Source organism: Cebidichthys violaceus, unplaced genomic scaffold (assembly GCF_023349555.1).
Source record: "Cebidichthys violaceus isolate CVI_PGR_0920_01 unplaced genomic scaffold, fCebVio1.0.p SCAF_7, whole genome shotgun sequence".
Classification (NCBI taxonomy): Eukaryota; Metazoa; Chordata; class Actinopteri; order Perciformes; family Stichaeidae; genus Cebidichthys; species Cebidichthys violaceus.
Genome location: NW_027176927.1, coordinates 4030488 through 4056790, shown reverse-complemented (window position 1 = coordinate 4056790; position 26303 = coordinate 4030488). Strand labels below are relative to the sequence as shown.

Genomic DNA, 26303 nt, shown 5'->3' with positions numbered 1-26303 from the left:
CGCTTGATGTGATATTTCACTGGGAAAGTTCACAGTGTCCAAACTTTAATCTGTCTTTATGTCTGGCTCTGCTCAGCGGGGGCTCAGCACGTCAAAGAGGAAGCCTACCGGTTCAAAGTACAGCACATTATGTTTGCTAATTGTTTTGTTTTCTTCCCCTCTCTCTCTCTCTTTCTCTCTCTCTCTCTCTCTCTCCCTCTTTCTGAATAGCAGGGCGTGTTTGGGGCTCAGTGCTCTAACCCAGCCATGAGCATCATCGGGGCTGAGGATGAGGATTTCGAGAATGATCTGAATGATGTGAGTCAATGGAAAAAGTAGAGCGAGACAACTGAGTGTATATTTGATCATACTCCGTTGTCCTTATCTCTCTCTCTCTCTCTCTCTCTCTCTCTCTCTCTCTCTCTCTCTCTCTCTCTCTCTCTCTCTCTCTCTCTCTCTCTCTCTCAGGTGATGGATGACCAGTGCACACACTTCAACAATATAGACCTGTTGAAGATTCGGCCGACCCACCTGCTGGTCTTCATACAACATGTCATTCTACAGTTTGACCCGGCTCCGCTGGTGAGAACGACAACTCCCATAATGCAACACACTGTCCATCAAATAACTCAAATTCAGGTTGTAGAAGATTTTTGTTATTGTTTTTGACTTTCATCAATTTATGGGAAAAAAACATCCATTGACAAGAAAACTAATCAGTGGTTGTAGCCATATTATTGATGTATTTAGACAGAAAGATTTCTGATACATTAAATGAAGTCAGTTTATCGTCTGATGGGTAATCGATATTTGAAACGAGTCACAGATCCACATGGAAGTTTTTCTTTCTTTTGTTAAAGATCATTTTTAGGTGTTTTCCCTATTTTATAGTACAGAATAGGTGCTGTTACACCTCCCACAGTCATGACACCCTCCCTCACCCTCTCCTTTGTTACCCTCTTTCCCTCATGGAGGTTTATGTACTGTAGAGAATAGAAGTGTGTCAGGACATCAGAAGGGTTTATAGAAGACAGTTATTATAGTGTTTATTGAGATTGAGGTTGGTGCATGATTATGGCTGACAGTGACATTGTGATTAAAATACCCAATTAGTCTTTGTGTTTGGAAAACCTTTGTTGACTTTAAGCTCAGGTGAAGTGAAATGAGTATTTAGATATTGTGGTTTATCAGTATATCATATGAGTCACTTAATTGTGCACTTAAGAGGAGAAACCTTTTGAGTGCATTAAAACAGCATACAGGAAGTTAAAGGCTGTTCAAATTTGGTGAGCACTCATTGATCTTCTGTCTGTCTCTCCCCTCTCAGCTGTGTTACCTCCATGCTGACCTCTTCAAGAACCTCAGTGCCAAAGAGACCAAGAAGCAATTTGTGGAGTTCTACAACACCTTCTTGGACAAGGGTGCAGTAAGTAGCACACCGCACTGCATCTCCTGTCAGATGTTTGCCTGTATGCCAGATTTAAGTGGATGGGAATGGGCTTGAAATAACGAGCGACCTGATCGTCACAAAGTTTAAACAAATGTGATGTGATGTGTTGTTAACTTAAGGTCAAATAAGAATATTTATGTGAGTCAGGAAAGTCCGGAACGAATGAAAGAATGAAGACCTTGCCTGTAAACACCAAGGCAGAGAGGGAGCAACATCACACTGATGACATGCAGCATTTTATTCTCGGGCAATTTATCCAGCCCAGAGATATGCATTGATCACTTTTTTTTAAGGAAGCACAGATGACCTCAAGAGATCTGATTCCTTTTTTTCTGAAGTGTGTTCAGACTTTCATTTCTGTGTTTTTTTTGTTTTTTGAAAATGTGTTTTGGGGAGGAGGAAAGTCAAGGCTCTTTTTCAGGTCGGGTGCAACTTTTATTGGATGTGTGAAGATCCCGCTGCCTTGTTTGGACAGAGCAGCCGTGCAGACACTATATTTTTTATTTATATATATATATATAAAACCACTTCCTATAATGATGGACTTAAGGATTCCATTTTCTGTTAGACTCTCATCGGTCGCTCTCTTTCTTTATATCGTATATTTCTGGGATTCTCGGCTCTAGAGAGTTGTGTCAGGTAGTCGCTAATTCTTGCTCTTTCAGTTTTTGCAACAAAATTATATAAAAATCTATTCAGCCTTTGCAACACAGATATTATTCTCTTCTCTCATTGTGTTGTATCAATGGGAATTTGATACAGTGCTCAGCTGCCGTCTATAAGTTGAACTCAGGAGAGACATTGTGTGCACATGATTTGTTTTCGAGTGCGCGGCTCTGAGTGGGCTCTGTTTGCTCTGCCAATACTCTGCCTCTGTGTAGCACCCTTCAGTTTCTGTCTGTCACTACCCATTACTCCTCCCTGCACACCTGGCCTCTGTCACTTCTCTGTTATATTTCCTCCTCAGATCTCATGCACTGCACATGTCTGTCAGCTCAGCTGGCTCGCGCTGCACTTTCTGTCTTTCGTCCGACCCCACAGCTTCCTGTCAGGATCGTGGGAAAGCCCTTTAGGAGGAATCATCCTCTCTTAACCTTTTCTTTTTTCTTTTTTTTTTTAAACCTTCTTCTTCTATAAACCCATTGACATAAAGTTGGCCCATGCGGTCATTTTCTTGTCAGTGACAGAGCTATATATCTGTCATTAGGAATATGTGTTTTTTGTCTTGGTGGTTGTTTTATTTCTAATGTTTAAATGACCCCTTGTGGTGATATGTGGCAACTTCACACTTTCTTTTGATTCCTATCAGTTGACAGTGATACCACTCTGTTTTGCCTTGTGTCAACACATTAGAGAAACCGTTAGCCATATACACTCAGTTGCCAGTTTATTAAGTACACCTAGCCCAGAGAGATGTTGATTGAACTTTATGGTCATTTTGGAGGCTGTAGTTTATGGTGCGGTTCAACTGTATTGCATTATAAAGGTGTTCAGATGTTCAGCCTACCCTCATTGATTTGAATGGGGTTGACAAAATAATAGAAACAGCCGTCAGTAAACTACAGCCTCCAAAATGACCACACAGTTAAAAACTCAGCAGAAGTAAAAAAAAAATAAAAACTAAAAACTATTATAGCCTTTATGAAGGTAGAATTTATTGCAGGGCTGTTGTATTAGACTGCATTAGTTTTAGTTATGTGTACACAATAAACAGAACCTAGATCAAAGCAACTTATATACTATATGATAAAAACTAATATAATATTCTTTTTTCTGTCTCTGTACCCATTTTGTCTTTCCCTCCACAATATAGATTCTCCGAGTGGCACTTCCTTCTAATGTAGCCTATGAATTGGGTGAGTTATTTTCCTGTGGCGTGTTTATCAAAAGTCATTATGTATTCTTTGCCACATACAAACACACCTCAGGTGTCTTCCTCTCTGTATTACCGCTTCTCATTCACTCACTTCTCTTGTCCTCCTTCCCTCAGACCGAACACGTTCAGATCTGCTTCACGAGGACACCCAAAGGCGTTATGCTCAGGAGGTTCAGAGCCTGCAGGCTGCTGAAGTGGCCAAACAGCTTGAAGATTTCAGGTGAGAATCCCCATTCTTAACAATACTCATCAAGTCACGTAGAGTCTTAGCTATGCCCCAACTCTTTCTTTTCTAAATCCACAATATTTTGTCAATATTTGTGGATTTTATACTCTTAGATTTGATCATGACATGAGTATTCTGTGATGTCACTCAGGAAGGTCTCTGCTGTATATACTGTATCTCAAACTTAAAGAGAATAGGTGTTGAATTTATCGTGATTTGTCACATGTGTTTCTTACCTTCAAGGCAGCATTCGGCTTCAAGTCATGCTTTTTAACATGAAAATAAACTTCCACAGATTTGAAACTTGCTTAATTGAGTAATTTATTCCAGAGGGAGCTATTTTTCTGTTCATAGGTTAGGTTCATAGGTTCTTGTTATTTAGACAACGTAATTGTGCATCACAATATCTCAATATATGATTTCATCATGATTTGATTCCATTGAAAGCCGATTAATTATCATATTGAGTTATTGCCCAGCCCTAAGCTGATGCTTAGGTTAGTATTTAACCTGAACAAATTAACTTTTAAATTGTCTGCCTTGGATTTAGATGTACAAGAAAATGGCTTATTGTGAGATTTCAAACTGAGTCGCCAAATAGCATTGCATTTCGAATATGCATTCAGAATATGGAAATCATGGAGAGGATAATGAGAATTAAAGTCTTTTATGAATTAAGGTCTCTGTTCTCTTGTAACTGTTGATGAATATCCATATTTTAGGCATGATAATGCACTGATCAGCCCCGTTCATCTACATAATGTATCTGCTCACAGAATTAGGAAAATGTTAATCAGTAAAGTGTGCTAATCCTTTGTTTTCAATATGAATCTTGTTCAAACTCTTGCCTCCGTTTGCTGTCTCATTCACAGGCAGAAGAGGATGATGGGTATGACACCCAACGAGGCTGAGCTCATTGACGTGGAGAGCCACTATCCCACCGACCGCATCCCGATGGAGATGAAGGAGAAGTCTGTAGCTGAGAACCTGTTGGACAAGATGTCTGAGACACAGTGAGTTTCTCTCTTCCACTGCTTCTTACACCACAGGATTGCAATGAGGAAGGAGTTATTTTTGGATAAACCCGCCTAGTTGAATCACCAGGACAATATCCTGGGATTCTGGGTCAATGTTTCTGTTCTCACTTGCAATGATTTTGTGTCTTGAATTTGATTTGCACCTCCAACCGGCCTCTCATGTGGTATCATAGTATTTACTGCAATCTCCCACGCCAAACTGAGAGAAAAACATGATTTCTTAGAAATTTTGTTGAACATACATATGCATTACTTAAGCCTACAGTATTTTCATATTATCCAGGAGACTCCCTCAAGATTGAAGACCAACTAGCCTTTTTTGGCCAAAATGTTCCTAATACTATGGAACTAAAACCAGGAGCAAAACTCAGGAACTAAACGTCCCTTTTGTGCATTAGTGTTTGCGTTTCCACCGCATCTAAAGAACCGTGGAAATCTGGGAAATTAGAAAGATGACTGATAAGAAAACTAAATGCAATTCTCACACACAAGAAAACAACAACTCGCATTGTCATGAAGATACTAATAGACAAAAAAACATTCAAATAGTAAGACAGACTTTTCCCTGCTGCTCAACCCTTTCAGCTGAGGGGATGATTGGTCTGTCAAAAAGGTGGAAAGCAGCCTTTTTGGATCTGTTCCCTCTAAAGTTGGCACTACACGTTGTATTGTATATTAGCCGTATACATAACCAATCTAGTGCCACTCACACGGACAAATCCAGCGAGAAAATCAAGCAAGAGGGAACAGTGATTGGAAGAGAGCACAATAGAGCAAGAAGGAAATGAGGAGGCAGAGAGGAAAAGATGGAGTCAGCAGTGCCACGCTGGCAGGAAGGCTCTCCCCTGGCGTTTCGCCAACTGGAGGGAGGGGTGGTGGTGGTAGCGTGGGGGTTAGAAGGAAGGGTAGAGAAAAGGCCAGAGGGTTATCGATGCGGGATAGCTCCTGCCCTGGACACGGATGAAGAAAGAAAGCGAGAGTTCTGGGGGAAAGTTAATCTATCCTTGACCCCGTGGCCAACTACAATGTGTTATCTACAAGAAGCGAGTCAGACGGAGAGGGAGGAGGCCAGCGAGAGGGCAGAATACTGTCTAACTTCATCTTGTCAGAACAGAGAAAAAAAAGGAACAACCTAAGTGAAGGAAGATGCACTGTGCATGAGCATCACTCGTCCTGTGGATACAACCACGCCGTCAGAGGAGAAGACACAGAAAGTCTGCAAAGCAGTCTGTATCAAAGACGCGATAATTCAGCTTTTGACTCACTCAGTTACTATCGCACAGTTGGATCTCTTGTCTCCATTGCACAAACGATTAATTCAGTTTCACTCTATTCATTCCTCCCGACAATCATCTCTCTATTACCCTCACACTTCTCCCACACTCTTGCACCCGCTGACCCCCATCCAATTCCCCCTCATTGGACCACAACAAAGTGACCTCGCCCCAGCTGTTTTTTATTGGTCTTTCTGGTGGTGAGAATGAGGGAGCCAGACTATTTGATTGGATTATGCCGGAAAATCCCTGGGAAACCCCTCCCACTCTTTATGTTCATAACAAAACATGAGTATCCAATTTCTTAAGTCTTGCTTGCGTGTTGCATCAGACAAAAAACGGGTTAAATAGACATTTCCGCTGTGCTGGATCATTTCTGACATTGGATTCACTTTGCAGACATTTGACCGGAGAGAGACAAACCAGAATAGATGACGTGTTAGACAGTCAGGAGACAATAGTTGGAATTATTCGCAGGACTTCAAGAGTGCAAGTTGATTTTTAAATTGTTAGAGCAGACAGAGGTGCAGCTTTTGATGCATCTTTTCCTTTTTTGATCTTTTTTTAGTTTAGTTTTTTTCCCCCTTTTTTTGCGCAAATTTTAGAATATGTTCAATAGCTTCTGCTCCGAACAAAATAACACAACAATCAGCTTTGCGTTGGATCAGGAAAAGCTTAGTCACTTCCACCGGCCCAAAACACACTTAATAATCAGTCGAGCAAGAGAAAGGAAAAATGCTACTTAAAAGGAAGAGGTGAGCTTGATGCTGCAAGGAGTTTGTTTTTGCTTTTGTCCCTTTACAATCGTGACATCACACATATCTTTTTTTCTTTCAGACCTTCAATTGTCTCAGATGAGGAAAAATGGTGAGTTTTATTTAAAAAGTTGAGTTAAACATATTTGCATGAATGTATATGCATATTTGCACATGGAGCTGATTTGATTTCTGAATGATTTTCCCAGCCTGGGTGTGGTCAAACCAAAATATGTTTGCATATTGGCTCAAGTGTACCATATAAAACATTGCTTTCGGATACGTTTTCTGTACAAAATGTCCTTCCTGCACTTAAATATGTTTGTACTTTGTTTAAAAAATTGTCACTGCACTCCATAACTGTATCTTCTAAAAAGCCCCTGATGTGTTCCTACATGTTCTACTTCCTAATTAATGTGTTGCACTGCACACACATTAAATTACTAAACCCTGTCATGCACTTCTTAGTTTTTTGTAACTTTTCTGGTCCATTGTGATTAAAGTTTTTTGTCTGTGTATTCAGACAGCATGCTCTGTAAAACTTGAAATACTTGTGCTTTTATGGTGTGAACATCCCCAGAGGCACCTCCCTCAGGCTTTTTTTCTATCAACTCCTCAAATTTCTCTCAACCCCTTCTTTGTCTTTTTGTGTCATATTTTCTCTCCTCTCTGCTCTTTTCAACTCCTCCTCCTCCCTCTTGACGTCCTCAACTCTCCACCTCCCTCTTCCACCTCCCTGCATCTGCCCTTCCTGCCGCTCTTACCTCATGTGCACTGTCCATTTTGTGTAAGTCTCATAGCATTGTCATCAGTGACACCTGAGACTATGCAAATGTCCTTTATTGCAGCCTGCAAGGACAGACGCATCTAAAAGAACATCATGATTTAAAATAATTATAATCATATTCAAATTAGAAAAATAGGACATTTACAAATAAGTATTAACAAAAAATACCAAACATATTAGATATTACTAATAATTACCGTTCTCTAACTTCTTCCCTAGTCAATCCATCTTCTCAGCGGTGGCCTTCTTCATGAAGCACCTTGGGGTTAAAACCAGGGCAGTTGACAGTAAGAAGTCCAGAGGAGGCTTCTTCAGGAGACAGCTGGTAAAGGTAAGCTACCATCAGCTCTGCTGATTTATTTGTTTATTTGGTTTCCCTAAGTAGGCAGGGATGTTATCCGTCTGCAATAAGACAGGTAAATACACGTACTGGATTATCTTCATAAAATCTTTGTGGGGATTCATTTGTGTTTCTGTAGCCCTCAGATTTGACTTCTTTCTTGCTCCCTACCTGTGTTGTCTTTCCAGAATAAAAAGGAAGAATCCACAAAGACCAAGCCCAGAGGGGGGTTTCCTGGCATCCCGAGCTGGATTGCAGGCAACAGTATGTACCTACTTTTTGTGCCTTAGCAAACATCACACGAGTCCTATTATAATGTTATTTTAACATAAAGTATTTTATTTCTGTTTGTGAATGATATTTGAGAGTATTTACAATCTATAAATACACACATTACATACATTTTATAGTGACATTCAAAAGAAATCCATGTAGTATCTTTAAATATTGATGTCCGTGAATGGTCTGGATATGAGAACATGTTGTCCTGCCCTTCTTACAGCTGACGTCAAACCTAAAACGGAGGCTGAAGGTACTAGACGTCCAGAGTTCTAAAACCCCTCTTTTATCTGTAGAATGGTCACATCCCTACTAATCAACCCATAAGCATGTCTGCATGTCCCAAATCAAACTGGGAGGGGATGTGGGTGGGGCATTGTGTAGCTGATTCATGTTTCAGGGTGGTTGTTTCGCCAGAAAACCTTACACTTATTTCGTCTGCAGAGTTGTGGGTGTTCTCTTGCACCAAATTAACCCTCTCATTTGCTACAGATTCCCTGATTGCACCATACTCATCTCTGTGTGTTTGTCTGTCTCACAAAGTCCCTTTTTCATTGACTGAATTGGTTTTTGGGTCTTGTTTTTTCTGCATCTGCTTTGTCTAAAGTTCAGCTCCGTTAAACTTGTCGCTCTCCTCCCCATCTTCAGCGGAAAAAGAGAAAGTCATTCCGGAGCGTAAGGGTCCAGCTCCCGGCAGAGGCTCTTTGACCGAACCTGCGGCCCCTTTCCTCAACAGCAGAAAGTCTACATCCAGCGGAAGCTCCTCCTCTGTGCCTGGGTTAGAGGTCACTGATGGCTCAGGCAACAACATCAGCACCACCAACAGCCCAGAGTCTTCACACACCGATAGTAAGCCGGCTCATCAACTAGAACGGGTTGTATGGAGTCTGGAGTAAATCTTGACTTTATAACCAGTTGATAATTTGATGAATAAAACGAGCCTGCAGCCCCCCCAAACGACTGTGTATAGGCACAATGGTGCTTTGAGCTAAATGCTAACATCAGCATGCTACCATGCTCACAATGAAAATGCCAACATGTTGTTTCTTGCAGGTTTAATGTTCACCATGCTCATAGCTTAACTTGTTAGCACGTTCAAATGCATAATTTAATTTGGTTTTGAATAATCCATTAATACCAGCTTTTTAAAATAGTTTATTAGTTGCTTACCATTAAACACTAAACAAGTTTATGAGTGAGCAATTTAACTGTTAAACTCATGTATAAATCTTTAATAAATAGGATACATATATTTGGGCGTATAACTGTATTTCACGTTTGTTTGGTATCAGCATTTGAAAAAGGAGAATTTGTTTTCTTGTGTAAAAAGATATAAATGTAAATATCTTGTGTACATTTTATATTGTTACACTATATAATACATTATTTTGATAAGTTATACATTTTTTGAATTTACTTGATAAAAGCACCAATTAATTATCTTTTGACAGAAGAAAAATTGCTACTCATAAACCCTCATTGTTTTTCCTCTCACCGTCTAACCTTCCAGACCCCTCAAGCAATCGCTTAGAGCCACCGACCCTATCAGACGGGGGTGATGTGTCCCCCGTCAGCCTGGGAGGAGGGCTGACCGTCGGGGAGCCCTTCTCCCCCATGGACACTCCCACAGAGGAAAATGTGGAGAAAGATAGGTGAGGAAATTGAGATGTTGTAAAAAATCAGTAGCATCCGGGGGGGGGGGGGGGGTGTAGTGTAGTGACTCAACAAACGAGTATAAGAATATACAGGATTAGAGAACATAATCAGATTGTTATTAGACTGTATGTGAGGTGTAAAGACTGTATGTATCTGATGACCTGGGGGAAGGGGGGAGGCCACACATGTCTGAAGTGCTCCGGCTGAGGGAGCGTGGTAAAACTCCCCCAGCAGTCTGTCCCTGCCGTGTGCAAGCTTTTGTCATGCTGCCTGTTGCTCGCTAGCTAACAGAGCCTTCAGATTCAAGAAGGACCGTCACCAGGTGAACTCGGACCCAATCCTCCCTTCCAGCCCTTTGCCTTCCCTCCCCCTCATACCCTCTCTCCTGTTTTTTTCTCACAATGGCACGTGTGCTTTCTTCCTAATATCATTCTGTCCCTTTTGTGTTCTTCTGTGTGCATCCTGTTGTGCATCTCCTAATGTTTACGACAGAGCTTCATTGCTGTTTTGTTGCATATAGGCATTGTTTGTGCAGTTCTGACTCCTGTTTTTCATAAGATTCGGGTACTTGTTGGTTAATACGCTGAAGATTTATTATTGACTGAGACATTTGTAATTGTTACGGTTATGTGGCACTTATGATAGATTTCTTTGCTGTAACTTTCTACCCAGTAAACAGGTTTGACTTTTTAGCTAACCTATAGAAATGGTTATTTCTGGTTATTTTGTCTAAAGTTCGTCTAAAGCTTAAATTTTTTTTGAAGAAACGTTTTACACAAAGTAGTTCATCTTAACACTGCTGGTATTTAGTTAATAGTTGAAAGTGGACGATAAGTTTCATTTTATATTCTAGTATTTGTTGCTCGCCCCGTGTGCTTTTCAAGGTGTCTGCATCTATTGTGGCCAGGGCCCGTCCTTTGTCTTGCTTGTCTCCACAGTGTGTGCGGTTACATGTTGTGCCAGGGGCTTTGGCATCTTATTTGAGCATGCTACTTCGACAGCGGTAACTAGTTTAGGACATTATGTTGGGGTGTGCCTTTGCATGTTACGGTTGCTACTGTGGCTAATAGTTGTATAAAGGCAGGTGTGTAACAATTTGGTGTCCGTGTTTTTACAGACGGAAGACAAGGTGGGTGTCAGCGCCTTGACTGAGTCATGGACATGCTTCAGGCCTTTTACTGATCACCCAGCACACACATACAGACCTGAAAAATCAACACTTGCATGCATACACACCTCACATTGAGCCCAGCAGTCCTGATACACAAACACCACATGGCTAAGTATCATGGACCTGCGTGCGAAGGAATTGGAATAAGCTTGATTGTTGAGATCAGTTGGATTATTTTGAGTTGATGTGAATGTACGGGGTGTGGATTTGGAGAACTGTTGACATAAATGACCAGTAAAGTTGCCTAACTGAAAACTCCTGGTACAGACATGATGTAGAAGCAATACATGGGTACTTTGTTAACATACTGTTGTTCATTGGCTCCCAGTAACTCATAAGGAAATGTAGAACGTGTTGGTATTCAAGTCCTACTATGTCTACAGTTTATGAAGCATACTCTATATTTTCTAGTCCAACCATTATATGCATGTCATATGTCATGCATATTCACTTGTCACTCATTTTCTCTCTTTCTCTATCTTGTGGATGTAATTTTTTTCCCTTTTTGAATCGCTCTCTTTTTTGTGTGTGTAAATCATCTATGAATCCTCCTCTTTACCCTCATAATTAACACAAATGTCTGTGCACACTGACTGCACATTACTTTCTCCTCTACTGTCCTTCCCTTGTTATTTTCATTGCTGTTTGGTATCTCTTCTGTCCATTCTGTGGCATCTCTTTGTTTCCTCCTTCCATGCTTTTGTTTGTGTTTTCTCCTTGTCCTTTCTGTGGCCTCTTTTCCTTTTTTTCTTCTCCGTCTCTCCTCTCTATCGTTTGTTCCCACCTTCTTTTTTTTCTATTCCAATTCATCCCTCCCTCATCCTCTCCGACCTTCCCTCCCTGCAATAGGAAAGTGGGGCGTAGTGAGAGTGCCCGCGTGGACCGGCACCCTTCTCGGCGCCGCGGCTCTTCCCGGGCCAAACAGTCTCGCTCCCGTAGTGATGTGGACCTCCAGCCGCCTTTTGCCATGACAACAACACCTGCACCGCTCACCCCCCACCACTTCCATCCGTAAGATGGACAAACCCCCTCTTAATGCCTCTCTGGTTGGAGAGGTGCACAGCAGAGACAGACAGGCTGTCAAACACTGACCGATCAAAGAGGATGAGTGCAGCTGTCCTGAAATAATCACAAAGCAGTTAAACTAAATAATTGGTAATAATGAGAATATTGATGGATCCAAACCCACTTGGCTCCGTTCGAACTATTAGGTGGATCACCTTGAAAGGATATTTAAACCCAATTATTTTTAAAGGGCACATGTCCTTCGCCTCTTGTAGACACAAACTAAATGAATCAATTGACTGACAGGTTTACTGACTCATTATTCACTGTCAGACGGATCTGTTGACCCACGCTGTGTGAGTAACAGTCAAACAGCGCTCTCATTCTCAGTGAAAGGTCAGACATTTAGCTCTTTCAGGGAAGGATTATTGAGTTATGTCAATGTTGACCATTGGGTAAGTGTTAGGTGCGGGCCATTTATTAGGGGTGTGTTGACTTGCTGTTAATCGACTGTAAATCCACAACGCGGTCAGTTGTACTTTGTCAGGACTCAGAGGGGACGTCTTGAAACAATGAATGATCCCAAGTAAGCCAACAAGAGGTCAAGTTTATTCAAATTCAATACATTTCTCTGTAGGTTTCCTTGAGCAATCCTTACAATGACTTATTGCTTAGCTGCTGGCATCATGGAGATCCAGTGGAGTGTGACTTTGTGCACATAAAGCCGGAGAATGGTTTATTAACAAGGCTAGAAGAAGAAGGAAAAATAAACACTTACAATTTTAGTGTGAATTTAAGTGAATTATTTACAGTTACATAATAATAATAATAAGTGCATCATGGGATTGTTACTGAGCAACAGAAAACCAGCATGGCTTTTGTACTTTCCCGTTTTAATCACAGTTTTACTCTGAAGCACTTTAAGTTGTGCGTTTTTCATTGTAAGATATTAATAGCTAGTCAGTTGGCTGATTTTGCATTATAATCTCACCATACAACAGGACAATGATAGATCTGCTAGATACTTAATATCCTTACAGACATCCCTGGTGTGCATTTAGAAATGCAACCAGCTGCAACCTCCACTAGTGCCACCAGAGTGTGTGTCACATCACTTGATGATAGCCACCTGGGTCATATTTGAATCACATTGTTTAGTAGTTACAGGACTAACTTAATGATTATCCCACGTCTTTCCTTTCTCAGTTTTGATGGACCAGTTTTACCTCCTGAGGGGCCCGGCCACTCCCCAACCAGCCCTTCTCCACAGCTGGAGGAGATGGAGCCACGCCTCCTGGAGTTTGAGTCGGACCCACCCAACTGGAGGAAGCTGGCACCCCCTGAAGGCCTGTCCAGTCTCGGCAAGAAGGAGACCAAGAGGCAGGAGGTCATCAACGGTGAGGAGAAGAGAGATGAAGCAACAGATGAGCAGATAAAAGAAGGTTGCGGTGTTGGCGAGCCCTTTTTGAAAATGTTTTTATTATCTCTCATCCCATGTCTACTCCCTCTTTCCTCTTAGAATTGTTTGCAACTGAGCACGCCCATGTGCGGATGCTGAGTGTCCTTCAGATGATCTTCTCCAAGCCTTTGGAGAGAGAAGAGCTCCTGACCTCCACTGAGTTGTCCGCCATCTTTCCGAACCTGGATGAGATCATTGAAATGCACTGTGAGTCATTGTATCCTCCCAGAGTCAGATGCAGGAAGGAACTTTGAAGCTAGTGCTCTCCTTCCACACAACAAGCAAAACATTATGCAGTGAATCTAAATTTGTATTCTGAGTGTGAAGCTGCTTGTTGTGTGTATTTGTTGCCAGTGATAAAGGTAACTGCGTGTACAATCTGTCTACTACTGAAACTGGGTGCACAGTCGAGAATAATTTAGAAATCAAAATCTATTTCATCGCTCACAAAAAAATGTTTATTGACTGTTTTGTGAAGGTGAGTTGATCATAGTATTTTGAAAGTGCATTATTTATTTGTTTGGCTCTGGCTTTGAATGCAGATAACTTCTACGAGAACCTGAAGAAACTGCGTTTGGATGACAACTTCATAGTCAAATCTATCAGCACCACAGTGCTCAACAGAGTGAGTCATCATAATATTTCTCTTTATATTATCCTGTCTCTACTTTCTCTCAGAATGTGTGTTGCTTTGGGGAAAACTTCAACGGATATGTGCTGACAATTAATTTCAACATAACTTGTCAGTAGTTCTGATAAATGGGATTTAGTTGGTTTAGCAAATGCTGAAAGCTTCTTATCTATGAAAGTAAAATATTTGCTCTAACAGCTGCACAGTTATATTAGTTGCCAGGCTTTACTCTGTGCCTTTTCCATCTCTTTCTCCATCTACCCATCTCTTTATTCCTCTCATTCTTTACTTCTGGTTATCAAGACACTGTGTCATTATCTGTGTTCCAGTTTGGAGGTACAGAGGGGGAGTGGTTCCAGAAATTGACAGCTCGGTTCTGCAGTCACCAGTCTTGGGCCTTGGACCAGATCAAGAGCAGGCAGAAGAAAGAGCCACGCTTCAACTCCTTCATACTGGTATACACACATACCACACACACACACACATACACAGACAAACTGAATCTTAAAGAATTTGCGGAAAGATGCACCCACAGATGCATTGTTAATTCAATAGGTCATGTAACTGGTACCATACATGTGCTCTCATTCTGACTCAATTGTTTTAATCCCAGGAGGCAGAGAGTAAGCCTCAATGCCGCAGGCTGCAGCTCAAGGACATCATTCCCATAGAGATGCAGAGACTGACCAAATACCCGTTGCTGCTGGAGAATATTGCAAAGAGCACAGGTGTGTGTGTGTGTGTGTGTGTGTGTGTGTGTGTGTGTGTGTGTGTGTGTGTGTGTGTGTGTGTGTGTGTGTGTGTTTTACTGATGACAGGTGAGTTAATTATGCTAATTATTAAAATGTGAAAAGGGATTGACAAAATCCTATATCACATTATATCTATTTTTGTATCACAATGTTGGAATACTGTTTATTGTGATATATATATATATATTTATTGTATTTTTTTTTGGGGGGGGGGGGGTTCTATTGGTAAATTGTTAATATAGCTGTTATTTCAGCAAATTAAATACTTGACCAATCAAGCCACTTCATTACAGTGATGCAAAAATCATCATAAAATGAACAGAAGTCGGTTTTGCACTGGTCCTTAAGTTCTGCTCATCGATTTACAACATTGCCCTCAATCGTCTACTACATTCACAGATATTAAAGGGATATCAAACACAGTATAAACGTTATTGTTCCATTGATTCATGGTACAAATTATGATATTTACCTATATTTTCCATATAAATTGTTTTCTTAAAAAGACAAAAATAAAATGTGGAATGAAAATTGTTGAAATTGACAGATAATTACTCACTAATGACTCCATGTCTGGTGTTTATGTATATTTTTTTGCCAAGCTGATTGGCCATATGATAATCTATCTGTTTGAGTAAATTACATCTTATTTGGACAGAATGCAGAGGGTTTATTATGCTAATGCTTAAAACTACATGTGCCAATCTGTATCAGGACACAGGATGAATGTGGACTAACTTAAGCACACCAGCAAAACATTTCAACAATCAAAACTGTCCGTCCCAGATTTTTGTGTACGCTTGTGATTTATGGCTTTTGTTTGGGCTCTGCTGTGAAAACTGCATTTTCCTCAACTCTGTGTTTTCTGTCTCTCCCCAGAGGACCCGACAGAGAAGGAGAGGATCCAGCAGAGCGCAGAGTGCTGCAGAAAGATCCTCAACCATGTCAATGAGGAGGTCAAAGAGATGGAGAACCTATTGGTGAGAAACATACAATCCATCACTCAGCACACAGTTATGTCGTGATTGAGCACCAATTGGAGTCTAGTAAATTCATTTTGAGACCTCTGAAGGTCTCTGCTTGTTAGACTACGTCTACGTCTGTGCTGTCTGATCCTGTCTGACCCGCTAACCTTTCTCTCTGTTCCCAGACTCTGAAGGACTACCAGCGTAGACTGGACACATCAGGGCTCAAACCCAGTAATGACCTTTATACAGAATATAAAGTAAGTTTCTTTCAGCAAAGTTTTGTTGCACACACTGTTGAACTTTACAGATTTTAGTTCTTTGACATTTCTATTGCTCATTATTCTCCCACTGTCTTTTCTAGAGCATCGACCTGACTCAGAAGAAGATGCTTTATGAAGGGCCTGTGACCTGGAGAGTCACAAAGGAGAAAGCAATCGGTAAATATCTGCTTGTGTGTGCATTACATCCATGCAAACTGCCTGGGATTATCAGTGTTCTGCTGCAGAAACAACAAATTGCTGAATTCATTCAAATTAAAAAACGTATTGGGCTCATGCTAATATTTATTATATGTAATTGATCAAATTCACTTAGATTGCCATTCATATTTCCAAAAGACAAAAAACCCACAGTGGTGTATTTTGGGATGTTGAGAAAATTAGTATCAGATATTTCTGTTTTCATTTCCCCTTTTCAAATTTGTAGATTAAAGGTAGCTATGAAAGGAAACCCAGCTGTGGTGTAGGGGATTTTTTTTTGACATCTTATTGGCCCCTTGACTTCCTTTTTTATATTCAGTTCATTTCAGTTCCTTCAAACCTTAATTCAATTTCATTCTTTTATTCGTGCCTGGGCAATTACATGCCGCTGGGTTACAGTTGCACACACACAATAAATAGGAGAAGAAAGAAAAACTATTGTTAATCACAAAACTAAAAACAATCTAAAGTAATGAAGCTGAATAGTAATAGGAGTAATTGAGAAGTCAGACAGCAGAGAACGTCCATATCCTACCTGTCCTTTCCTGTGTTTCCCACTTCACCGTCCTGCTCCTTCTCCTCCCCGTCTCTCAGAGGTGCAGTGTGTGTTGCTTGGGGACCTGCTGGTGCTCCTACAGAAGCAGGACGACAAGATGGTCCTCAAATGCCAGAGCAAGAGCAATATCGCCGTGCAGGAGGGCAAGCAGATGCTGAGCCCCATCATCAAGCTGAAATCTGTCTTCCTACGAGAGGTGGCCACAGGTTAGACGCACAAAACAGTACATTAGTTTCACACGCGGTCACTGCCATTGTGAGATCAATTTCATTCAACCTTCCAATTTCTTTTTCTTTTTTTTCCCTGTTCTGTCAGATCGGAAGGCCTTTTATGTCATTTTTACTTGGGACAGCGGCGCTCAGATCTATGAACTAGTGGCTCAGTCTCTTGGAGAGAGGAAACTGTAAGAGAAATACACAGATTAATCATGTTTGTTTCAGAAGGTAAATCATAGGATGAATCGCAATCTGATTTGTGTTTGTGTTTTTACAGCTGGACCGAGGTGATAAAGTCAGCAGTGGATGATCTGAAGAAGAGTGCAGCATCCATGAGGTTGACGCTGCCTCTTGGAGGAGCTCTCTTCAGTCCCTCCACGTATGTGTCAGAGTGTGTGTGTGTGTGTGTGTGTGTGTGTGTGTGTGTGTTTTACTCATCTGTTGAAAAAGCAAGCCGTATTCATCGGCTGCCAAAGTTCACCCATCTCAAAATATCTCATTTCTTTTGTCATTCTCTCTCCGTCAGGCTGACTGCCCCTTTGAGCCCGACTGAGAATGGGGGTCTGAAAAGCAGCAGTGGTGAGACAGCAACGCTTTATCAGCTGAACACTTAATAAATAGTACAAATTTGTTATTGCTACACAGTTCTGAAAGCTCGAGACAAACTTAAGCCTTGTGTCTGTCTGTAGATCGAGATAAAGACAGCTTGACCGATGACAAGTCTTCAGACCCCAGGCACAGGCTGATTGATTTCCTGTCAGACAAAGGCTTCGACTTGATAGGCCACTCCAACAGCGATCAGGAGAATGTGGCCAACAGTGCTTTGGACGAAGGTGAATGATGGTGCTTCTATAGATGATTTTTGTATAACCGTCTTTCCTTTCTTTCACAGGAGCTTGCCAGTCTTTCTAATGAAACCACTGAATGTGTCTCCTATGTTAGTCATGTCTCTGAAGAGGCTGTTGGTCGGCAGCATCAGTCTATCAGAAGACTCGCAGCCTGATGGAGAAAACGGGGAGGAGCATTCGGAGACGCCCAGTCAAGAAATGGAAAGCTGTCAATCGACAGGTAGGCTTTTGTGGAAAGTAAACCGTCAAAGTTAGTGAAAATGGTGTGTTCCAGTTTTATAGGGGTTGTATTACAGACTTTTTGATGGCCGATAGCAGTGACTTCCTGAAATTAACCGTAAAGTTTAAGTTACCAGGCACTGCTCACAACTAAGAAGTGTCGTTTTTCCTCTTTTCTGTCCATTACAAACAACAAAATTCTGCATAGTTTTTACGTTTATAAAGAGTTTCCTAAACATAATAATGAGTTGGTATAAAGGATTTTGAGACCTATTTTACTATAAAACATTACAGAGAACTGCAACAATATTAGGTTACATTGTGACAATGAAGCTTTACAATCCCCGGCTTTACTGGTCAGAATGAACTGCGATTCAAAACCAAAGACTCATGACACATCTAAACTGAGTCTCTCTCTGTCTGCAGAAGAAAGCCAGACCATAGACAGGGGAGCGGAGGAGGAGAACGACAACTCCTGTGAAAAAGAAGGTGCAGAGATGAAGGGGGAGGAGGAGAGGAGCATCAGTGCTCCCCTGGTGCTGTCCCAGGAGAGGATGGAGGAAGTGTGCAGGAGGCTCCACAGTCTGGAGGAACAACTAAAGAGACTACAGGTGAGGGGAGGTGAACACAGAGAGGAAGAGAGCGAGAGAGAAAAGCTGGGAGCAGGTAGTATGACAGGGGCAGATAAAGATAAGAGACATAACAAAAGATGGGAGCCGACTGGAAAGAGGCACACACAGTTGGGCATCAAGGATTTCACTGAGGATAACTTAAGTAAGGAGCGAGCTGTGGTATACTTTGGACAAATGGGGCCAAAATGGCACAAAAGAGAAACTAGAGAATAGAAAACCATTTAACCACTGCTGTTATTGCTTGGCTGAAAATTGCCTTGTGAAATTGGACTTCTCTGAAAATGGCTATTATGTCCAGCGCTTGCGATGGGATGTGTCAGAGAAGCAGCGAGGGAGACGAAGAGAAGATGTTAAGAGGAGGAGGAGGAGAAGGAGGAGGCTGAAGTGGCTGCGTGTGCGTGAGGGGGTGTGGATGTGAGTGTCTCTCTTCAGTTCCTAAGGTGATATTGATTTTGTGTGTTGCAGACTGTAGAGGAGGAGCACCACAGGCTGCAGGAGGCCCTTTCCAAGTTCTCACTGGAGGGGGGCCACTTCCATTGAGACGCCATCACGCCACCTGCTGGCCACTAGGTGAGAACGTTGAACTGTATAAAGTTTTATAATTATATTTAAAGGGCTCAAGTATGATTTAAGTATCATCATTCATCATCAAGGGCATAGGTTTAGTTTCAGAAGTGGAGAGACACCAGATGTTTCTCAGCAACAGCTACATCCTGCAAATATAACAATAATAATAATAATCATGATAATAAACTTTATTCTTGAAGCCCTTTTCAAGACAGAGTTAGAAAGTGCTTTATGTGGGAAAGTCAAGTTAAAACAATTCATCACTACAAATACAATGAAATCAGACCACTAAAAGTACAGAGAATTAAATAAAATACCCAACAATGAAATAGAATGGATATGACTTAGCTTTTGATATCAGCATTTTTTTTAAAAGGAGCTGTTTGAATAGCGGAGACATTGCTATTAAAATAAACGTTTTTACACTCTATTATGAATGTAATGCAAATAAATTAGTGGTCTGCATATCCTTCACTGGCACACATCTTCACATAGCTACAGATACAGAGTAATATCCTAAGGCTCAGCTTTTGTAAAACCCATAATATCCCCATACACAAAATGTTCTGTTTGTCTTTGACACTAAGACTAAGCTGTCCATGCTGGACTTTCACTAGCATGCATATTTTAGTGACTTGATGTAACTAAAACTGTAAAAGTGACAAAAATAGGATTTTTAAGACATTTAGCTCTTGTTCATCATTAAGCTTATTAACTTTACATGCTGTTATCTAACATTCAAACTGGTCTTTTCTTCTGTTTAGATTTTTACTGGTGCTAGTTTGGAGTGCAAGAGTGACTTTCAAAAGCTTCCCTGAAAATTCCTCATAAAGTCATGCCTGGACCCTGTTGCTGCATTAGGGGGCTTTCTGCTCAGTGCAGTGGTCCAGTGATGTCACATGGGAGGGTGTGTGCATGTGTATGTGTGTCTGTTTGCGTGCATGCTTGGTAGAGAGGTATACAAAAAATACAAAAAAAAACAGGACATCCTACTTTTGAGTGGGGGATTGTTTTTCCAGAGAGGTGCCAAAAAACCTGAAGCAATATTTTGCTGTGAGAGAGATGCTGCCTAATAAAATGTAGTGATTGCGATCTGCTGTAACACACATACGCACACCAGAGACATGAACGCTACAAAATAATTGACATTATTAGCAGATGTGCAGTAAAGGAGAAATCCTATGCCTTTGCCCGCCAGGTTAGCTATAACCAGGTGGAAGCCTTAAGGGGCCAATGTAGCGTTTGAAGATGTATTGAAATACTACTGCTGATATATAGTGTTATTTCTAGTCTATGCCAAAGTACCACAGAGATGCACTTTTTTTTCTGATCAAACTAAGTTCACACTGTTTTTGCAAAATGTATTTACTCTCTATTCAGTATAGTCTTTGAACAGTTGGGCTTCATATAGGCAGACCTCATTATTGAGAAGATTGCATGCAAGAAAGTGTGTGTATGTGTGTTACAAAGTTTTTAATTAAGGATGTGCTTGTTTGGAGGGTTCTTACTGTTATTAGGTCACACAGAAACATTTATAAATAGTGTCGCTATAGGTAATCATGCTGTTAATAATGGTGATAATGGTTTGTATTTACCGCCTTTATTTATTCCTCTTAGTTCTGATGGGTCAGTGAGTTGCCTTGCCTCAGTGAAAGTGTTATAGCACTGGGCCCACAAATAAATAAATGGCAGAGCTATGTGTTAGAGAAAAGACAAAATATAAGAAGGCAAACCCAGAATGTGTAACAAAGATCAAGGTAGAGAGAGAAGATGAAAGCTGTAGGGGCGGAGAGTGAGTTTAGAGGTTGCTTTGGTTTATTTGAAGCCAGCTTGAAACCAATGGGTCATGAGACGATGTGTAGAAAACACGAGATTAGGATTTAGCTCACTGTACTGAAAACTGTACACACACACACACACACACACACACACACACACACACACACACACACACACACACACACACACAGACACAGACAGAGCCCAGTGCTACAGAAGTGTTCACAAAGGTCATTCGGTCCCAGCAACATTTTTGCAGCGTCACCTTCCCCCCGATCAAAAACACGGCCTTAAGATGGGGTTATAAATTGTATTATATAACGATTTTCACATGTTATTAGCAAAGCATTCTATTCTTCCCTGGTAGTAACTTTTGTATCAAAACTGAGCTCTGTCTTTGTATTTTATTCAGCAGTTGATTGTAATTATAGTTATGATGATATAATTTCAAGACCAAAGACATAAAGTGCCGGTAGAGCCTCATACGAGGAGCTGTAGTTCTCTTAATGACACCTGTGTAGTAGCGTGACATCTAATGCTAATGCAGGAGGGATCTCTCAGTAGCGCAGCCTGCTGCTGCTTTTCCTCTCCTCAAACACCAACATGTGGTAACTTAAGTGAAGGGATTTCAAAAGCACATAGAAGATTGAAGCATTGGTTGTGAATAAAAAAAGAAGAAGCTGTTTTTCGATAAATGTAGATACCGAGATGAAGAATGTCAGACTGCCCTAGCCTTATTACCAAACCCAAACTGTTGAGCTTTGATTTCTTGCATACACTTCAAAATAATGAAAAGGTTGTGTTAATAAGTGTGAGTGTAGGCCGGTGTGACTGCTACAAGCTGGACTGTTCTGACCTGGATAGAGGACGGTTATTAAACACATGATTGGACGTCTTCCAGCTGCAAAGAAAAAGGCAACAAGACAGTGAATCCAGATGAGGATACAAAGGAAACGTTGAAGGCTTGCAGGAAGGAAAGCTGTGGACTCAGTCCAGCGTCGCTCTCGCCAACACTGTGATCATGATCACTTCCTGATATGCATTCTCACCCGTTGTTGCCACAACAACAAACGCCCCCGTTAACCCCACTGAACGTCAGTGTGAACTTGTGCAAATGTTGGTGTCGTTAGTCAGTTTGTGTTTGAACATTACTGCCTTTTCTCCACATGTCTTCCTCTTGTAAAATGTATATAGATGTTAGCTTGAAGGAAAAAAAAATTTAAAGAACGCATAAATTAGAAATTTTCGCTTATTAGCTACATACACCTCTTGATAACACCCTCACTTGTGATAGCATGATCACTTTTCCTACTGCACAGTTTTACCATATGTTGTTGTGTAATTCATTTGATTTTGTTAAACGGGTCGGGGAGGGTGTTTTTTTTTTTTTTTTTACTATTTGTCTTTTGTTCTCAAACAAACTTTGTAATTATGTACTATGCATTTGGCCATAACGGTGAGAGAGACAGGACTTGTCTGTAACTTGTCTATGCATGAATGAATTATGTAGAACAATTATGCAAACATTGTGACAATTTTTTCTTTTTTTTTGTGCACGTTAAAGCGCAAACCTCTGTACTGTGGCTATCCAGCTTTCTGATGGGATACATTTAAACAGATCATCTCAACCAGAGATTTTTAATTGTCAAACTGCAGTGATCAGCTGGTGAAACCCAGTTAACACCAGCTTACAGTGACGCCTTCACTTACTGGCTGAACGACTGCTACAGGCACTTCTTGCGCTCTCTCCTCCGGATGCTTTTCCTCATGCATTCTATATACAAATCCCTAGATGTATAGAAAATGTATTTATAGAGTGGTGCCTTGTTCCAACATCAAGTTGTTTTCTTGTTCTTTTGCTATGGGCTGTTTTTCAGTGGAGGACTGTGAAATCGACTGATGAGAGTGAGAGACGTAGACAAAATGACTAATAACGGTTGAGAGATCGTCCCAGGTTTCAGTTTTTGTGTCCAATACAGCAATAGATTTTGAGCCCTCCACCAACTCAGCCAGCCAGTGCCCTGTATAGAAAAGACACTGCTCCTTGTCATGCAGGTGTCTGCCATCATGTCTATAAACAATGAATATGCAAGAACTATACTGTGTATTTGGGTTTTGATTCTTTTATCAACGAAGAGGCTCTTTAATGATGTATACTTAAGGAAAATTGTGGTACGTTCTGTTTTTTAATTCTTCATTTTTGTTAAATAAATTGGGGAAATGAATTCCTGTTTTGTCATTTTATATAGTTATGAGCCAATACTATACATACGTATGTAAGAATAACTCTTGAGCTAAAGGTTTGGGGCTCAAGGTTAGACTCTATGTTGATTTAAAAAAACATGTCCTGTATATTCCTTTTAAAATACAGAAACATGAGAGCCAACATAGACATTGTATATAGAGTATGTATATATATCAAATGTCTGTTGGTTCTCATATTTTTTAAGAAGAAATTCACATATCTAATTTCTACATGCATGCATTATGCAAATATAGGACAGTCCAAGATCAGTCAAGCATAAATCCTGACTGAGAAAAACAAGACAGCAGTGTGTTAGCACAATATAGCAGCTAAAACTGGGTTCGGTGGTGTTTAAAAAATTTTCCTGCCGTAATTCAGTACATTTTTTGATCTTTGTATCAAACATCTGTAAAAGCGATGGGGACAATTACAAACATTCTACTCTGCAGCTTTGTCGGTGAGTCAGATCAATTTATTTTAAGATACAATTTTAATTGAAATACTGTATAACAGTTTGTATTTGTGTAGATACAATTATCTTTTTTTTTTTTTGGAAAATAGACATGTCTGTATATTCAAGCGAGTATAAATATATGTACTCTTTATAACTGTTTTCACATTTAGCCCTTCTGCTTCAGTGAACCACATCTCCTGTCGAAGCAGATGTCCGTGCTATCATGATGCATGTTTGCTCTTTTAGTTTTGGTTCATTATGCTGTACATTTAAAGCTCATTTCAACTATATTTCTTACTCAACTTTTAAGACCTTATATGTCCATTGGATATACAGGTTATGGATTGTGATATATGCAATCATTATTCAATTATTTGACAAATGTTGGATAAAAATCAAACAATGAACAAATGTGTAATAAATGCTTAAAACAATATAATGTAATTGCTGCTTCGTCCACAGTGGGTATTGCTCAAACTACGGTGATTTTACAGCCGGACAGGCCCTTTTTGAAGGAGCAGGTCAATCACGCAGCTGAGCTGAAATGCTGCTACATCACCAGTGAGAATTCACTGAAATTCCATTGGATCAAACAAGATGCCAACAAAACCATGAGTACACATTTTTCGAGACATACACATGCTGTGGTGCTTTCGCAACGTGTGATTAAAGGAAACATTACAGACTCTGGCAAATCGTGTGGCACCCTAACCTTCGAGCCAGTCGAGCTGAATGACTCTGGGTTCTACCAGTGTTCGCTGAAGGACAAGCTCGTCTCACATGGCACCTACCTGCAGGTCTACAGTGAGTGTTCATGAGTGTGATGGAGTGAGATGGAGTCAATCGACCCCATAGCACTGCTAACACCACATAAGCCATAAATCTTGTTAACATTAGTCCATCCGAGAGCTGTGTGAGTGTTAGCATCCTTGCATATCGCAGCTTGGTTAATATTTACATAATCAGGATGCTCTCATCTGCTGCCTGGCCATTTACTTTAAATAGCAGTAAGAATAGATCAAGTTGCAGTCAAGCTAATGTGTAGAGCCATTTATCATACTGAAATTCCATTTTGCATCATAATCTTATCAAACACAGATGGCAGATGTGGAGATGTGAAACAACCACAACTCCTCTGGGTATTATGCACATACGTTTACGAGAACCCATACTTATCAAAACCATTCATTTAATTAATAAATTCATCACCTTTATATATTAGACTGTGTTCGTTATACTAAATAGTACAGTTGTGCCGTATAACAAAACAATCCAGTGTAATAAGTCTCTAAATAAGTCTGTTAAGTCATTCTTTAGTTTGCCTGATTATTTTGTATACACTCCAGCTTCTTTTAATATTGCATTTGATACAAAAACACGCAATCTGTTTAATTTCTTCCACCTCTGAACCCTGTCTGTATGCCCAGAGCCAATGAAGAAGACAATAAACCTCAGCGAGAGCACCAAAAACCAGATCCTGACAGCTGAGGGAGTCTTACTGCTGCTGTGTGTGCTTGTGCCTTCTAGCATCCTTCTCCGCAAGGTATTATATCTCACTCCACATTACCATACACTACCATTCACTTGTAGCATTAATGTTGAAACAATGGTTTATTTCCAAAATGTCTCAATAATGGTATTGCCATCATGTCAACACACCAGAATGTGTTGCAGTTTGTAAGACAGCGCTGCTTTGACGGTTCCTACAACACTCAGCTATAAGTTTCTCAAATGGATATTTATACGTTTTCTCCATGGGAAATTGCACAATGTCACAGCTTTGCCAACTTCTGTTTTCCCCTCACAGTCAAAGAGACTAAATGAACAGAAGAAGAAGAAAGCGAAGAAGGAAGAGGAAAATATTTATCAGGTAAATGAGTCAAATCCTGAGTCCATGAGTCATGTGACAGGCACAAGTGTTTCTCACATGCCTGACTAAAGTCACATTGCTGAATGCAGGAACAAATATATCAATGAACATGTTATCTTGTACTAATCAATTTAACATGAATATGTTTCATTGATTTTCGAGCGTTTACTTGATATCCATCTTTCCTTATCTAATACTCCAGGGGCTAAATCTGGACGATTGTTGGTCCACATATGATCAGATTGAACGCTCCCAGGCACATGGCCAGTACCAGGATGTGGGCAACATTAAAGAGGAAGAGGAGCAGATCCAGCTGGAGAAACCCTGAAGAAAAGGGTACAGTTAGAGAAAGGGAAGGAAGAGTGTTGAGTCTATTTTTAGGGCTGAAGTTTAACCATGTGATATCCAAATAAAACAGGTTCATTCTTTACAACACAGATTTGGAGTTTTGTACAAAGCCTGCATTTACAGTTTTAGCATCTGGCTAAAACAAAAATTTCAAGCTAACATAGGCGAGAAGTCCTTTAAGAGGTCTGAAAAAAAAACAATCTTCAATTGCATGACAATCAAATGTGTGGAGCTGGTTGTGAAATTGTTTTAGCAGCTTTGTGCTTTTGTTTATTAAAATAATCTCTCTCTATATATAATGCATTTCTTGAATCTTACTGAGTGATTTCTCAATGTAAATGTCTGTGAGTGCTCTAAGAATAAAGTTGTGTAAAAAAAATCAATCCTAGTAATTATTTAAAAGGCCTACATTGTCTACAAAGACAATTCCTCTTTAATCTGTTTTG

At 40.4% G+C, this 26303-nt stretch overlaps 2 protein-coding genes across 7 annotated transcripts in view; both read left to right on the top strand.

The window, feature by feature from the left end:
- The window catches only part of arhgef1 (Rho guanine nucleotide exchange factor (GEF) 1), a 36624-nt gene extending 13459 nt beyond the window's left edge, over positions 1-23165 (top strand). For 2 of the 6 annotated variants that reach the window (XM_068736478.1, XM_068736475.1), the window contains 29 exons: positions 214-297; positions 448-561; positions 1307-1405; positions 3243-3285; positions 3420-3525; positions 4404-4544; positions 6680-6709; positions 7604-7715; positions 7913-7988; positions 8227-8256; positions 8652-8852; positions 9514-9655; positions 13042-13232; positions 13355-13501; positions 13837-13919; positions 14255-14380; positions 14539-14653; positions 15557-15657; positions 15828-15902; positions 16007-16082; positions 16719-16886; positions 16996-17083; positions 17173-17274; positions 17422-17474; positions 17585-17728; positions 17838-17963; positions 18389-18573; positions 19060-19164; positions 19926-23165. In XM_068736478.1, coding sequence (XP_068592579.1) covers positions 247-297; positions 448-561; positions 1307-1405; positions 3243-3285; positions 3420-3525; positions 4404-4544; positions 6680-6709; positions 7604-7715; positions 7913-7988; positions 8227-8256; positions 8652-8852; positions 9514-9655; positions 13042-13232; positions 13355-13501; positions 13837-13919; positions 14255-14380; positions 14539-14653; positions 15557-15657; positions 15828-15902; positions 16007-16082; positions 16719-16886; positions 16996-17083; positions 17173-17274; positions 17422-17474; positions 17585-17728; positions 17838-17963; positions 18389-18573; positions 19060-19134 — 3000 coding nt within the window. In that variant the 5' untranslated portion in view covers positions 214-246 and the 3' untranslated portion in view covers positions 19135-19164; positions 19926-23165. Of the gene's footprint in view, positions 1-210; positions 298-447; positions 562-1306; positions 1406-3242; positions 3286-3419; positions 3526-4403; positions 4545-5970; positions 6598-6679; positions 6710-7603; positions 7716-7912; positions 7989-8226; positions 8257-8651; positions 8853-9513; positions 9656-13041; positions 13233-13354; positions 13502-13836; positions 13920-14254; positions 14381-14538; positions 14654-15556; positions 15658-15827; positions 15903-16006; positions 16083-16718; positions 16887-16995; positions 17084-17172; positions 17275-17421; positions 17475-17584; positions 17729-17837; positions 17964-18388; positions 18574-19059; positions 19165-19925 lie in introns of those variants that run through there. The other 4 variants (XM_068736477.1, XM_068736474.1, XM_068736476.1 and 1 more) reach the window with 3 other exon arrangements.
- A 110-nt stretch (positions 23166-23275) lies between these two features.
- On the top strand, positions 23276-26240 carry cd79a (CD79a molecule, immunoglobulin-associated alpha). The gene is made up of 5 exons (XM_068736480.1): positions 23276-23642; positions 24102-24443; positions 25067-25182; positions 25447-25509; positions 25712-26240. The coding sequence occupies exons 1-5, from the start codon at positions 23603-23605 to the stop codon at positions 25835-25837; spliced, it is 687 nt and encodes a 228-aa protein (XP_068592581.1). The 5' UTR covers positions 23276-23602; the 3' UTR covers positions 25838-26240.
- Positions 26241-26303: the final 63 nt, after the last annotated feature.